The sequence below is a fragment of the Bidens hawaiensis genome, unplaced genomic scaffold, assembly GCF_021521415.1.
Source record: "Bidens hawaiensis isolate Kalapana, Puna unplaced genomic scaffold, B.hawaiensis_p1.1 tig00005460_1, whole genome shotgun sequence".
NCBI lineage: Eukaryota > Viridiplantae > Streptophyta > Magnoliopsida > Asterales > Asteraceae > Bidens > Bidens hawaiensis.
In genome coordinates, this window is record NW_027491348.1 from 229065 (window position 1) to 246255 (window position 17191).

The 17191-nt window shown below is 38.4% G+C and overlaps 1 protein-coding gene across 1 annotated transcript; it reads left to right on the forward strand.

Annotated features, from left to right (window-relative positions):
• The first annotated feature begins 9240 nt into the window (after nucleotides 1-9240).
• LOC143629796 (VAN3-binding protein-like) lies at nucleotides 9241-13606 on the forward strand. The gene is made up of 7 exons (XM_077098971.1): nucleotides 9241-9581; nucleotides 9658-9768; nucleotides 11097-11514; nucleotides 12142-12363; nucleotides 12450-12499; nucleotides 13038-13095; nucleotides 13244-13606. Exons 1-7 carry the CDS (start codon nucleotides 9381-9383, stop codon nucleotides 13441-13443), a joined length of 1260 nt encoding a protein of 419 aa, XP_076955086.1. The 5' UTR covers nucleotides 9241-9380; the 3' UTR covers nucleotides 13444-13606.
• The last annotated feature ends 3585 nt before the right edge of the window (nucleotides 13607-17191 follow it).

A 17191-nucleotide genomic window follows, 5' to 3' on the forward strand; every position in this document is an offset into this window, starting at 1 on the left:
CTACCTCGCGAAATTCGTGATATGGTAAGATCACACTTACCACAAACTGTTGATTCCGCGATGGAGTTAGCAGAATACTTGATGGGCGGAATGATCCGCAATAAAGAAGAAGTTAGGAAGGTTGTACCAGCACATGACTTGAGAAAAGGTGGAGATACCCGCTTCAAGGGTAAAGGGGTTGACCAACGAAGTCCTAGCTCCAATCTTGGCGTCCCTCAATGCAAAATTTGCAAGAAGTATCATCGAGGTAGATGCAACTTCTCCTCACGAGTCTGTGAATCGTGTAATAGACCCGGCCACGCCACGGCCGATTGCTGAAAAAAGAAGATGACCTGCTATAACTGCAATGAGATGGGACATCTTAGCTTTGAGTGTCTTAAAAATAAACCCGCGACTGGTGGTGCGGGTGGTAGCGGTCAGAAGAATGAGCCCAAGAAGGGCAATGCAAGAGTCTTTTTCCTTGACACAAAGAAAGCGGCTGACATGCCGGAAACTATAACCGGTACGTTTCTTGTTAACAACGCATATGCTAGAGTCTTATTTGATTCAGGAGCCAATTTAAGTTTTATAGATTATAAATTTTGTAGTCTATTAAACGAACCTTTAATCAAACTTAATAAAACTCTAAGAGTCGAAACCGCTAATGGCGACATTGTTAAAATCTTTGAAGCTTTAGAAAACCGAAAAATCTTGTTAGCCGGTTATGTTTTGCCTATTCAATTGTTACCCATGACTCTTGCTAGTTTTGATGTTGTATTGGGTATGGATTGGTTATCCAACAATCATGCACGTATCCTTTGCAATACCAAGACTGTTGAACTCCAAGCCCCTGATAAACGTACTATACGAATTGAAGGGGACAAGGACGCTGGCCAAGTTAGCCTAATCTCCATGATAAAGGCTAACAAATGTTTGAATCAAGGATGCTTAGAATTCATGTCCTACGTCACCGAAGAATCGAAACCCAAAGAAATCAAAGACGTTTCTGTTGTTTCTAATTATGCCGATATATTTCCTGATGAACTTCCCGGCATCCCTCCTGATCATGAAGTAGAGTTTAGAATCGACCTTATTCCCGGTACTGCTCCGATCGCTAAAGCTCCTTATCGCCTCGCGCCAACCGAGATGAAGGAACTGAAGAAACAACTCAACGAGCTCCTAGAGAAAGGCTTTATATGACCAAGTTCATCACCGTGGCAATACTGTCCATTAAAAAGAAGGATGGATCCATGCGCATGTGCATTGATTACCGAGCCCTCAACAAAGTAACTATCAAGAATCGTTATCCACTTCCGCGTATCGATGACTTGTTCGATCAGCTTCAAGGTGCTAGCTATTTTTCCAAGATCGATCTTCGTTCCGGCTATCACCAACTCAAGGTTCAAATTGAAGACATTCCTAAAACCGCCTTCCGAACGAGGTATGACCATTATGAATTCACCGTTATGCCATTCGGACTCACTAATGCGCCAGCCGCGTTTATGGATATGATGAACCGCATCTGCAAGCCTTACTTGGATAAATTCGTTATCGTCTTTATCGACGACATACTTATTTACTCTAAGTCTAAGGATGATCACGAGAATCACCTTCGAACCTTACTTGAAATCCTTAGAACCGAGAAGTTGTACGCCAAGTTCTCAAAATGCGAGTTCTGGTTACACGAAGTGCAATTTCTTGGTCACATAATAAACATTAACGAAATTCAAGTAGATCCCGCTAAGATTGAAGCTATCTCAAAGTGGGAAGTTCCAAAGTCGCCAACTGAGTTGGGATTGGCCGGCTACTATCGTAGGTTTATCGAAAAATTTTCCCGAATCGCTGTTCCCTTAACTTCTCTAACTCGTAAAAACATTAAATATGAATGGGGAACAAAGCAACAAGAGGCGTTTGACATACTTAAACAAAAGCTTACCCAAGCTCCTATACTGGCTTTGCCAGAAGGTATTGAAGACTTCGTGGTCTTTTGCGATGCGTCACATTCCGGATTGGGATGTGTGTTGATGCAACGCAAGAAAGCTATAGCTTACGCCTCTCGACAACTTAAGGTGCACGAAAAGAATTACACAACTCACGATCTAGAGTTAGGCGCCATAATCTTTGCACTTAAGATATGGAGGCACTATCTCTATGGAGTAAGATTTGTCGTGTACACTGATCACAAAAGTTTAAAACACATATTCGATCAAAAAGAGCTAAATATGCGCCAACGACGCTGGATGGAAACTCTAAACGACTATGAATGCGAAATTGTCTATCACGAAGGTAAGGCCAGCGTCGTGGCCGACGACTTAAGTCGTAAAGAGCATGAAAAGCCAAAAAGAGTCCGAGCGTTAAGGCTAGAACTTCAAATCGATCTTATTGACCAAATCAAATCCGCGCAAATTCAAGCGATTAACTAAAACCAAATCTCCGACGAAAAACGAAACGGCACCATTGGCTCACTAGTCAATGGTGACGATGGTATCCTAAGACTTGATAATAGAATTTTGGTACCAATCGTTGGAGGATTGCGCGAAAAGATCTTAAACGAAGCCCATAAGTCCAAGTATATGATGCATCCCGGAAGCGACAAAATGCACCAAAATCTTAAAGCAAATTATTGGTGGAACGGAATGAAGAAGGATGTCGCTTCGCATGTGGCGAAATGTCTTACTTGTTTGAAAGTCAAGGCCGAACACCAAAGGCCTTCAGGATTGCTTCAACAACCCGAACTTCCCGTGTGGAAATGGGAGTTACTAACCATGGACTTCATAACCAAACTCCCAAAGCCGACTCGACAACACAATGCGATATGGGTGATTGTGGACCGTTTAACCAAGTCCGCACATTTTATACCTATTAACGAGTCGTATTCAATGGATAGATTAGCACGTCTCTATGTAAACAACATCGTTGTATTGCATGGAGTACCGCTGTCTATAATCTCTGATCGAGACAGTCGTTTTACGTCTCACTTTTGGAAAAGCTTCCAACAAGCTCTCGGCACAAAGCTAAACCTTAGCACCGCCTATCATACACAAACTGATGGGCAAAGCGAAAGGACAATCCAAATGTTGGAAGATATGCTCCGTGCATGTGTGATAGACTTAGGAGGAAGTTGGGATGACCATCTACCTCTAATTGAATTTTCATATAACAATAGTTATCACACGAGCATTCAAACCGCACCGTTCGAGGCGTTATATGGACGAAAATGTAGAACGCCCGTGTGCTGGTCTGAAACCGGAGATAATCAATTATCTGGACCCGAGATAATCCAAGAAACTACCGACAAGGTTCTTCAAATTCGTGAACAACTTAAGACGGCACGTGATCGCCAAAAGAGTTATGTCGATGTCCGTCGTAAGCCGTTAGAGTTTAATGTCAGTGACAAAGTCCTTTTAAAGTCTCGCCATGGAAAGGCGTAGTCCGATTCGGCAAGAAAGGCAAACTAAGTCCTCGATTCGTTGAACCCATCGAGATACTCAAACGAATTGGTACTGTCATATACCATTTGCGACTACCCGAGGAAATGCAAGGAATACACGATGTATTTCATGTTTCGAATCTAAGAAAGTGTCTAGCCAAGGAATCTCTTTCAATGCCATTAAAAGACGTAGAAATCAATGAGAATTTAAAATTTATAGAACGTCCCATCCAAATCGAAGATTCAAAACTAAAGAAACTTAAAAGACGAACCTTGAAGATCGTGAAAGTGAGATGGGATTCTCGAAGAGGACCCGAGTATACGTGGGAACTCGAATCCGAAATGAGAAGGAAATATCCCCACTTATTCTCGTAAGCAATCTCGAGTACGAGATTTATTTCAAGGTGGGGAGGATGTAACATCACGTAAATTTCGGGCCAAAAATGTCAAGTTTCCAAAGTCAAGGGACCAATTCTGCCAATTTCCAAACTCCAGGGACTAAAATGTAAATTCTGTTTACTGAACCAATCGCGCTACGCGACAGGGTCAAGAAAGACACCCATCGCGTACCGCGATGGGGTGTCTGACACGGATTGACACGTGTGCCACGTGGCACACGGTGGCAGCGTCTGCTGCCACATGTCACCACGTGTTGACACGTGTGGCGGCGCCTGCCACGTGTTAACACGTGGCAGGTCTAAGGGTCTGACTCGCCAGGCCTACGTCGCGGTACGCGACGGGCCAGCCCAAGGACCCATCGCGTACCGCGATGGGACCCAAAATTGGGCCTATAAATACCGAGCTCCTGATCTTCATTTCTACACACCAAATTTCACATAATTACTCTCTCTCTACCTCGAAATACGTGCCATCGATCCGTCTCGAAAAACGTGTCCCGAAACCTCGTAATCCGTACCCGTTATCTCGATTTGCGTGCCACTCCTCGACATCCCGAACAAGAAGGAAGTACTGCATGACGACCCGGTGAATTCCTCGAAGTGCGTGCCAAGGTGTCTCAAAAAGCGTGCCAAGGGTTATTGAGCGAGTGTTGATAAGAAGAATAGAGTCGAAGTGCTGCCCAAGTAAAAAGGGTATTTCTAAGCCGACAAAGGTAGGCATAATGCCCAACCAAAATAATAAAAAATTGAAAGGTCTTAATACCCTAAGTCAAATTTATTCTCGATAAACGAAAGGAATATATAACTGATGTGCGAAAATATATATATATATATATATATATATATATATATATATATATATATATAAAACACAAGTCGCAACTAAGCTTTAAAAACCAAACAATCTATCCTAGTTCACACAAACGGCAAGCGTACCGATCGCGTATAGCACAGATGAGGAAAGTCCGGATATCGAACTCGAAGACACGTGAAAACGTTTATAATCACTAAACTCTAACCAAGACTCACCAAAATATTTAATTGATTTTTTTTTAGATTTGATTTAACTACTTAACTTAACTAAATGAAAACTTTTAACAAAACTTCGGAGACTGCAGTGATAAAAACGTCTACCTAAGTAAGAATCATATTAAAGGAGATGACAAGACAATGGATTGAAAACTCTCACGACTTCGGTTCTAAAGGATGACACAACTAAGGTTCACTCAAGAAGGTCAGATCACCTCTCGGTCTCACTAACAAACTCTAACTTATCTTAGTTGATTTTAAGAACAAACCGGGAAAACAAATTATTAACGTGTTCTAATGCCGACTCACCTCTCGGTCTCACGAAACACTAGCCTAATGGAAACGAATACTACGCAACCAAGGATAGAGGAACAATTCAACTTAACTTAAACTAGACCAACTAATCGCTCAAACACCCAAACCCGACAAGAACAAAACCCGCTCGCGATCTTAATTCTAACAAGTAAAAGTAATGAGACGAGTTTACTTCTTATCACCTCTCGGTCTCTAAGAAGGTGTTTCACAACTGATTTTATCTAATTAATTTACCCACTTATCCCTACGGTTGTACTTCCCGCAAATAAACCCTAAACACAAAGTAAAGAGCCTTAAACATGCAACAACTAATCAAAACCGATTCAATTAATTAAAGCACGAGGTTATTAGGTATAATCAAACAAATCACAGCCACCAAACACAATCTAATTTACAATTAAATCAAATTTTACATTAACAATTTAAGCCATGATCATTAACAATCCATATTACTAGTCAAAACCTAACAATATTCATCAAACCTAGGTAGAACAAACAAGATTAGCTACTCATTAAGTTTGGACAGCCATTAACATTCAAGTAAATCATCATAAACATCAACATAAACATAATCAAACTCATTCAAGATCCAAGAATAACTAAATCAAAGTCAAACAATCAATTACTTGCAAAACAATCCAAAGAAAAAGATCAATTCAACTAGTTAGGGTTCTTGAACAAGAAACAAAGTTTATGAATGATTACTTAGGGTTATATGGCTGAGATTATGAATGGACGACCGTATTATCACTCAAGATGCAGGGAATTGTGAAACTCCTAGGAACGGACATCTTTTCTGGTAACTTCTCATTAAGTTTGGACAGCCATTAACATTCAAGTAAAACATCATATAACTCATCATAAACATAAGAAAACTCATTCAATGATCAAAAACAATCAAACACAAATCAATCTCTAAGTAACTTTCAAAACAATCCAACAAAAAGATCAAACTAAACAAGTTAGGGTTCTTGAACAAGAAACAAAGTTTAAAGATGATTACTTAATGTTTATGAGCTGAGTTTATGGATTTATAAGACCTTTAGCTGCTGTATAAAACCCTCCTTGGTGTTCTTCTTCTCTTCCAGCCGTCACAGCCACCAAACCCTAGCCGCCACAAGCTTTTTCTTTCTTCTCCTTGCTGCTGCCGATCGCAATCTGCCTAGGGAGTTGGGGCTGCTGAATTTCGGGATTTAGGGCTGGAGTATGGCAGAAAATTAAGTTAATTAACTTAATATAATATCATGTAAGACTTCTAACTTGTGGGCTTGGGTTGGGCCTTGAGTTGTAGTTTTAAAACTTGATCAAAAAGGCCCCTGGAGTCTTCCAACTTAACTCCTTTTCACCATCTTTCATAAACCTACAATTAACATTTAAACTTTGTAAATTATTGCACTTAACCCCCAATACTTTCATAAAATAAACAATTAAGCATAAAAACCATGATAAAATCATAAGGAAAGTAAGTGTGTTTTACAACACATCAATAACAAAGAAAAGAAAGATAAAATATATATATATGAATATATAAAAAGATAAGATTATTCTTTGTAATAATAAAAGAAATATGTTTCTTAAAGAAGAAGAAACGTAGGGTTTTTGAAATAAACTAAAGGTTTATAAATTACTATTAAAACTAAAGGTTTTAAAAGTAAATAAAAATGAACTAAAGGCTCATCGAGATGATAAGACTAAAGGTCTTAAGCCGGATCGTGTATCCGACTAATGAATGTTATACTCGTACTATAGGTGTGAGGTAGAGAAGGAAGAACTAACAGACGGTGTTGGAAGCCGATCCCATTGAAAGGTGAATACGCCCCACTTTTACAAACTTGTTTTCAAACGAGTCAATTTGATTATATGAAAAACTTTACATGAGACTACGTGTCTCTAAAAACATTATAAATAAGAGTATAAGCCAGCCCTCAGGCTATGGTATACGTTTTTCTGGATCCTTTCATATGTGAAACGCGGTGGGCACATCACACCACGCTTGGTCACGACCTCCAGCCACGATGGGCCGGACCTAAGTTACGTCCGAGAGGGGAATGGCCATGTGTATATTTATGGTACCTAAGTTATGTCATAAACGCTGCGGTGTTTCGCTGAGGTGACCTAGTGCAGAGACTCGAGTTTATGGTGATTGTTTAACTTGATTATTCCTAAGCCAAGATGGGCCGAGGCTTACGTAGTCTCGAGGGGTAATTAAGTAAAGTAAATGTTTTTGCGTCAGCATATTCACCAGCATGCGTTGCTGACGTATTTTATTTAATATTTTGCAGGTAATCAGGATTAGAGCTTGAAAGGACGAAGAAGCTCAAGTATCCGATGGCTCGGATAACTTTTATGTAAATATTAAAAAGTGGTGGTTTTGTAAAACGTATAAACAAGTAAATACCAAACGAGACTTTCGTCTCGTCTTTTGTGTTGCAAATATTTATAATATCGATCCTTTGTTTTTATAAAGTCTTCCGCTTAAACCCGCAACTCTAATTTATTTACAAATATGGTACCAACTGTGGGTCACACTCCTAGGCCTAGATTGGGGGTGTGACACGATTTCTTCCCCGTGGAGGTAGGCCTTCACCAGGGGTCAGCGTTATTTCCGTTTCTTTTTGCAGTAGTCTTGGATGAGTTATCAAAGTCAATTCAAGAGACACTCCCGTGGTGCATGATGTTCGCAGACGACATTGTGTTAGTTGCTGAGAGTAAACAAGAACTAAACGAGAGGCTAGAGGAGTGGCGAACAACCTTAGAGACAAAAGGATCAAGGATTAATCGCTCTAAGACGGAGTACCTACACTGTGATTTTAGCGGGGTAAATGACAATGAGGACGTTCAGATCACCATTGAAGGGCAAGTGGTTACACAGGTAACGAAGTTCAAGTACCTAGGTTCATTTGTTTAGAGCGATGGGGAATTAGACAGCGATGTGGCACATCGAATTCAGGTCGGATAGTGTAGATGGAGAGCAGCCACAGGTATATTGTGCGACAAGAGTTTCCCAACTAAACTAAAGGGAAAATTTTATAGGGTTGCAGTAAGACCTGCAATGTTATATGGAACAGATTGTTGGGCCATCAAGAAGGCACACGAGCGGAAATTGGAGGTAGCAGAGATGAGAAAGTTACGCTGGATGTGTGGGCACACAAGGTTAGACCGAATAACAAACAAGGTGTTTCGGGAGAGATTAGGGGTAGGTAACATATCCAACAAGATAAGAGAGTGGAGATTGAGATGGTTTGGACATGTGAAGAGAAGACAGATGACGAACCCTGTTAGATCCGTAGAAAACATTACTATAGGGGGGGGGGGGGCGGTAGAGGCCGGCCTAAATTGACTTGGGATGAGAGGATTAGAAGTGATTTGCTAGACCTAAGCCTCTCAGAGGACATGGTTGAGGATATGAATTATTGGAGACTTAGAATTAAGGCTAAGGATTTTTAGGGAGAAAGGAATACCTTAGCAGGTTTTTCTTTACCTGATTCTGATCACACACCATTATGTTTTCTCTTCTCATGTAGTTATATATGGTTATCTATACATGTATTAGTATTATTAATTTTACTACGTGCTATTATCAATTTTATCACTATTGTACTTTGATGCCCCTTATTTTCTCCCATACAGTGTTATCTTGAGCTGAGGGTCTCCCTGGAAGCCACCTTTCTATCTCATCGGATAGAGGTACGGTGTGCCTACATCCCACCCTCCCAGGCCCTACTTATAGCTTTGCTATTAGTGAGATTTCAATGGGTATGATTGATTGATTGGATTGATATATATTATGACATCATCCGGGTCAAACACTGGTCCGACCTTCAACCCTATAAGATATCCTGGTCAACGTTCGGGTTGGATATGAAAACATTGATAATTACTCAAATAAATAAAACAAACAATAATATGTGTACCCACTTCAAAAGAATATATATATAGCGATAATTCTTAAAAAACAATGATGAAAAATATGAAAAAAAGCAATAAAAAAAGAAGTTGCATCAAACATTTAATGGAAACCAATGCCTGTGGCTACACGCGTGGAGTACAAACACAACACTCTTATTTATCAGTGAGTCTAGTAAAAAAGCAGCGTCGTACGTGTGAAGAGACAAAAGCTTACACTAAACCACCATCACCCCACCATCTTATTTCTTCATCATTACCCCATTCCTTTGCTTTATTCTTCCCACCCATTAATATTATTATTACTACTTCCCAAACATACAATGGACTCCTCCACATTTTTCCGAGCACCGGAGACTCCTTCCGACCCCATGGAGTTCCTCTCCCGCTCATGGAGCATTTCGGCGTTACAAGTTTCCAAATCTCTAGCCGACAGCGAGTTGGAGGACGTTGGGGCTAACCCTTTTGCCTTTGCCACTTCCGAGACTTCGCACTTGATGATGGAACGGATATTACCGCACTCTGTAAGTTTAAGTGTGTTTATTTAACTCGCTTTTAGTTTATTAATTGTTGGTGATTTTATTTCATTTGACTTGACAGCAAGAGGTGTCGCCGCGGACCTCCGGCAGACTCTCGCATAGCAGTGGCCCACTTAATGGCTCCCTCACGGACAGCCCGCCGGTTTCGCCCTCTGAAATTGATGATTTGAAGGTATGCTTTTCCGGTTATTATGTATGTATTTTTTTTTTCAAAAAGAAAAATGTACAGTTGTATGAGCTTTTTCAATCCATCAATGTTAAATCAGTAGTCAGTTTTAAAATCATATGAGCCGTATGATTTCTCCCTCATTTTATTGGTGATCAAATCAGTCATTTTTTGTCCGTCATAAAATAATATGCTATCGTAAGACATTTTTCACGCTATTATACGACCCGTATGAATCTAAAAACGAGCCGCTTGACTACTTTTTGCCATATGGTTTATGGTCAGTATGACCGGTATGGCACGTCACTAGTGTCCGTCTTTCTAGATATTATAAGTGGTTACATTAGTAACTTTTTAAAAAATTATACAAGCCGTGTGATTAAATTTTCACACGACTCGTATGGCCTTTTCCTACATGGCCACATCAGTAGTTTCTTTGTTAGATTAAAACATACATGTTGTATGATTTGACCCTCATACAACTCGTATGATCTTTTTCGCCGTATCATACGGTTCGTTTGACTACTTTTCATCCCATCATACGATCCGTGTGACTCGTAAGTGATGTTTGAGTATCATGTTCTTACAAGAACAAAAAATGGACTGTTGAACATAATGATTGCATAGTGGTTTTTCCGGCGAGGAGGCTGACACAGTTACACTTAAGCAGCTTATGTCTAGTACATGTTCTTGTTTTACATAACAAAACCCCCAGAATCAAACCATGTTTGCAGCTTTCCTTCTACCATCAAATCAAAATAATATAATAATCACTAAATGCCAAAATAAAAGTAGAACAAAGGATTTGAATCTAAACCTAGTGATGATTTGTTGGATATAGATCTAGATATTTTGTTTTGTACTTTTGTTTGTAATCTAGTCCTAAAAAAGGTAAACATGATCATTAGTCTTAAAGCAAGATCTTCATTAGATTCTTGTTGGCTTATATTCTAACTAGGTGTTTTACTGAATACAAATAAGTAACTACATTATTCTAAGAATGTGACACAATTTCAAAAATAAATATGTATTATTGTAGTTATATTATTGGTGTTGATAGTTAAGTTGATCTGATCCTAACTAATGGCTCATAATGAACACGGGTCCAACATTAGTGCCATCAAAAAATGGGCACATTTATGAGGTAGGTATGCTTCTATTCCATGTCTAATTTTGTACATTGTAATTAATATAGTGTACCATAGCACCTAATATAGTCTTTGACCTATAATACAACATGTAGCCGTCGCTTACTACCTGTTTGACTCGTTTTTAACACGCGCTCAAACAATTATTCTTTAAAAAAAATTGAAATACGTGCTTATGTTATGCAGTACTGTCATTTGAAGAATCCAGTGAGCAACCAGTACCGCGGTGGAGCTGTTAGCGGTGCCGCCACGGGTAATGGTGGGAAAACTGTCGGGAGGTGGTTGAAGAATAGGCGAGAGAAGAAGAAAGAGGAGACTAGAGTTCATAATGCTCAGTTGCATGCAACTGTTTCAGTTGCGGGTGTGGCGGCTGTTGTTGCTGCCATAGCCGCCGCCACTGCTGCCTCTGGGCATAGGAAGGATGAGGAAATGATGAAAACTGACTTGGCAGTAGCGTCTGCTGCCACGCTGGTGGCGGCACAGTGTGTGGAAGCTGCAGAAGTGATGGGTGCTTTACGGGAACATCTTGCCTCGGTTGTTAGCTCTGCGGTTAACGTCCGGTCGCCTGGTGATATCATGACGCTAACTGCGGCCGCCGCTACCGGTATTTATATTATTTTTTTTTACTTTATCCCTTTTTGGATATAATTATTCGGATAAGGGTGCAAGTTAAATGAGCCGAGCCTTAACTCGACAAAAGTTTTCCAAATTCCAGCTCAGCTCAGCTTGTTTATTGTTAAATACCTAAATTATACTAATTATTATTTATTAAATACTTTACTAATAAAAATTATTATATAAATATGTATTTAATATATCAAACAGTAGATATATGAATGATAGGCTTGGCTCATTTAACCTAATAGGGCTTGGGCCGGAGCTCGGCTCATGAGGAGTTTTTAAACTCAAGTTTGGCTTTGCTTGTTTATTATTTGTTTAATATTTAAATAATTATAAAACCATTTATTATTTATTTTAAAAATTCTAATAATAAATATGTTTTTGATATAACAAATAGAAAGTACATAAATAATAGGCTAGCGAGCCTAAACAAGCTCGAGAAGTGAAGCTTGGACTCAAGCTCGTTAATAAAATGAGCTCCAATCGAGGCTTGAGCTCATTTAAGCTCGGCTCAGTTCAAGCTTTTAACGGGCCGATATCGATCAACTTGACTTGGAAATATTTTAACACAAGAATATATATTTTATTCATTTTTAAAAATATATTATAGCGCTCCGGGGTGTGGCGACATTAAAAGCACGGGTGGTGAAGGACTCATGCAATATTCCAACTGTACCGCGTAATGATAAGGGGAGGGTTCATAGCAATGGCACGGCCAGCAGCTCAACCGGTAGTTATAGTGACGAGTTTGTACCCGAAGAAAACTTCTTGGGAATATGTAGCCGGGAATTGCTTGCCCGAGGTTGCGTTCTTCTAAAACGCACCCGCAAAGGTTCGTGTCCAGCGATGACTTTCAATATTTTCAAATGCGTTTATTTAGTGATGCAAAGTTTTTATATAGTTTTTCTATTGCCGCAGGTGATCTTCATTGGAAAATAGTCTCGGTTTATATCAACAAATTGGATCAGGTTAGTTTTTTGAAGCCCTAATTAAAATTAGAAAAATGAAATATAAACACTACTTTATCCTTGAAATTGACACTTAAATATGACATCAGCAATTTCTTAGTTCTTTTGAACAAGTCAACTTTAATGTCTTGTTGGGAACTTTGTTTGCTGTGTACTTTTGTGTGTTCATATTTTCAAGAAAATTTAATATACTGAAAAAAAGTGAGTGGTAGATGTTTATCAGTTTATATGCTTAACTATTTAATAGGTGACCAATAAACCAAATTTGGTTTTTCTTTTTATTGATTTTATTAGGAAAAGGATTAAAGCTTAGTAAAAATGATATTGATTTAGTTATCCAACAAAAAGTTTAAATTTAGTTATCATATTTAAAAAAACTAAAAATACTGAAAAAGGAAAAAAAAGTGATTAAATTCTTGTCCAACAAAAACTGTAATGTTGTTTACAAACATAATATTATTATTATGTGGTCCTTTTAACTCTAGTAAAGTTAAATACAAACACTTAAAAACGGTCTGTTTTTGTGTATATGGATCAGGTGATCCTGAAAATGAAGAGCAGACATGTTGCTGGGACCATCACAAAAAAGAAGAAGAGTAAGTACCCTACCCCACCCCCACCCCCACCCCACCAATAGCCAATACTGTGGTGGGTCTTTTTGGGGATTTGTTAAAGCAATAAAGAATAAAGTTGAAAAAATAAATTCTCATTCTTTTGACAATAACTTTGTCTCTTTTTCCACAGATATTGTGTTGGAGGTTTTAAAAGATATGTCACCATGGCCTGGGCGACCAATGGCGGAAGAGCGCCGCTACTTTGGGCTGAAGACGGTGGCTCGTGGGGTGGTGGAGTTTGAGTGTAAAAACGAAAGGGAGTATGATATTTGGACTCAAGGTGTGTGTAGGTTGCTTGCAGTGGCTGCTGAAAGAAACAATGGGATTTGAAGGTAGCCGAAGTAATAATACAAAGTAGATTTTGTGGGTTTGGAATAGCTTAATATGTTGTGTGTAAATCTTTTGTTTAGTATAACAATCTAATTAGTGTGGTTTAATCTTGAACGGTTTAGTTCGGTATTGGTTTATGTAAATCTATAATATGATCGAATTACTGATTGGGTGGGCATATGTGATGTTCTTAGCTATGTTTTTTTATGACTAAATGTTTCAAGTTTTGTCACACGTGAATCTTTGTCATTTATAAATGTTACATCATCTAGACCATTTTCAGTGTAGGGGACAGCTGATATGACTCTTCCACGTTAGACAGACTATCATATTTAAGGCTTTAGAGACTGTCATATGAGTGATATTACAATTTGTTAATTGTCAATTTGTTAGTTGTCTCATTCGGTAACAACAATAAGTCTGAATGATTCAGATATAATTTTAATCATTCAGATACTGTTCTGTTTAAAACTAAACAATCTGAATCAGATGTTTACATCTGAATGGTTTTCATTCAGATGTAAACGTACAGCCTCTAAGAAATTAATCCTAGATTAAAGGGTTCGATGTTGTTCCAAAATAAAATGGGTTCAATATTCCATTTAAAATGTAACATTTAGTGGTTCATTGTTTTTTTTAATTAAGTGTAACTTTATGTTGTGAACATTTGAATGTTAATGAAAGCCATGTGATGTGATGAAAAGAAAAGGAAGTGGACAGTCAAAAAGGAAAAGGAGGTAAAGAAGGATCGGTCTTTGTTGGTTTATGTGCCTTGTGTTATTGGATTTACTGGTTTTGCTTTTTGTAATGTATGCTAATTTTAAATCTTATTTATTCTTCCTGGATGTTTTTATATATTTTCCTTTTTATTAAGTTTCTTTGTATTTAAAACCAATTTAGTGGTTTGTCAATTTAAATTGTTTTTTTATTGTTAAGACAGTAGGCTTCACTATTCAGATATCATCTATACAAGTTGCACGACTCGTATGGACATCGGATGGTGTCGGAATGTAAGAATACAACTCTTATTTTGCATATATTTTTAAGTATCAAAATTTTCAAACAAAAGCAAATTAGAACCAGGGACGGATCCAGTGTTTGACTAGGAGGAGCGTTTGTACCCACTCAAGTCCATAGTTCCTTTATAAATTTGTAATATACTAGGTTCAAAGACCCAAGTGACTCATCCAAAAAATATTTAGTGACCCACTCATAGTTTTTTTAGTGCCCCAAACTTAACTTTTTAAATTTTAAGCCCAAGTTTAATTTTGTTATGAACAATACCAATTAAGCAAATATTAGTTAATTGATCAACCACTTTATTTGAAAATTTGGAATTAGTGGTAGGCGAACAGATTAGGGTGATGGTGGCTTCACATCTTTTCGATGACACTGGTTATAGACCCAAAAGACAAAGGTAATCACCAATCAACATTATTATAATTTTGATTGTTTCAAGAGTGTTGTCGATATGAAAATTCAAGAATTTGGTGACCGCTTGAATGAGATTCACATGAATTTACTTCAAAACATGTTGGCTTTCAATCCGTGTGATTCATTTTCCAAGTTTGATGCATCAAAGTTAATGAGACTGTGTGAGTTATATCCATATAATTTTGATAATGGGGACAAAATTGTTCATGCATCTCAACTTGGTTGGTACATTGATAGTGTAAGAAAAGATAAATGATTTGCTGATCTGAAAGGTATTGCGGATCTTGTTAAAGTTATGGTGGAAACAAGGAAAAATATCTCTTTTCATTTGGTTTATCGATTATTAAAGCTAACGTTACCTATTGCAACCGCAACGGTTGAGAGATGTTTTTCAACAATGAAGATCATAAAGACAAATTTATGTAATCAAATTGGTGAATATTTTTTGAATGCTTGTGTAATTTATAGTGTTGAAAAAGAAACACTTTTAAGTTTTACGAATGAAGCTGTAATTTACCGTTTTCAAAAGATGAAATCACGTATAAGTCAATTGTAATATGTATTTTGTTTATCTTTATTGAAATTTATTGTTTACATTTCTACACGTAGTTTGTTTAATATAAATTTTTTACTCAACCCGTTTCGGTTTGACCCGACCCATTTTGGTTTGACTTGCTTTAGTTTGAATTGACGAGTTCTAAATTGAAATTTGTTTTGCACCCACTGGCTAAATTTTCTGGATCCGCCACTGATTAGAACAGTTTACTCTTTAGTCGTTTTGGTTGAAATGAGTCAGATCCAGCAACTTCCGGCTGATACTCCGGCAGTAGCAAAGCGAACTGTCGTTCTCGGAGGTCTTACTCCTGAAGACGACGGCCGGGTGACCGGGGAGACTCGTCGGAATCTTTGAATTTCAGATCTGGAAGAGAGATCTGGAGATTCTCCTCGGTTTAGAGAAGAAACGCCGGTAGCTCGCCGTTTTGGATCTTGGTTTCTGGAAGAATCCAAACTTCAGAGGAACAGTTGCAAATGCAACAAGAATGAGTAGCTGAAGAGTATGATCTCATGTTGCGGAATGATAGTGTCTGCGAGAGGACTCTGACGTATGAAGATTCACCTCCTTCATCTCCTTCTCCTCCACCAACAATTCGTCGCAGTCATCTTAACGATAACCTTAAAACTATGACATATTCTGATGAATTAGAAGGTAAGGGAAGTCGTGACAGAGGTCGTCGGGTTATGCATAGTGTATTCCGCAAAACCACGTATGATCAGAGTCGTGCTTCCTGTAGTCATCGTGATAATACATATCGAGATGACAATGATGGTTATCCAAGTGATGATAGTCGGATTCATAGTAGAGAAGAAACAAGTCGCCCGCAAAAGGGGGTAACACATACCGAATATTGTAGTGATGCAGAAGTAGACTTTACCAAGACATATCATCCCACGACATTTGCAGAAAAGTCTATGTTTATTCCATGGATTGCCACTGCTTCTTTCCCAACAAATATGAAGATTACTAGTAATCTGGGTAAGTATAATGGCATGACATATCCTAGTGATCATCTGCTTAACTTCACAACAGTGGGGGGTGTTAGCGGGTGGACTTTACCATACCGGTGTCACATGTTTTCCCTCACTTTAACTGGAGTACCCGCGAGTGGTTTGAAAAGTTACCAGATGGGCAGATCCAAAGCTGGAATGAGGGTGGCAAAATTTTTACAACATTTCAGTCAACAGAAGAAGTATATGTGTAATTTGTCTAAGATTTTAGATGTTGCCTGGAGGGACAATGAATCTGTGGAAGACTTCAATACTCGGTTCAACAATGAAAGTTTGAAGATTGGTGGAATCGGTTAAGAAATGTTAAGAGGTGATTTTAGGCATAATGTCCGCAGTAAAGATCTGATAAGATGTCTAACTGGGCGGAATGGAATGCCCAAGACGTGAGACTCTATATGTCTGTCACAAAAGTGTTTGCGGCAACAGAAAATGTTTTAGGTTGTGACAGTCTTAAGCAAACACTTAAAGCAGAGTTTAAAAATGCTCGGCCTAATAAACAAAGGTGAGGTTCCATTTGGTCATGCATCCAGCCACCTGCGGAATCTTCTAAATAGCTAGATGCGCGAGCACTAATTGGACTGAAGAATAAAGATCGTGGTTGGGGGCAGGATGGTCACAAGTGGAATCCTTTAACAAAGACTCCGTCAGAAATATTAACAACTGAGAATGTTGAGTTTAAGAAACCTCAACCCATAATCTGCAGGTCATATTTGAATCCAAACAAGCAATGCTTGTTTGATAATGACAT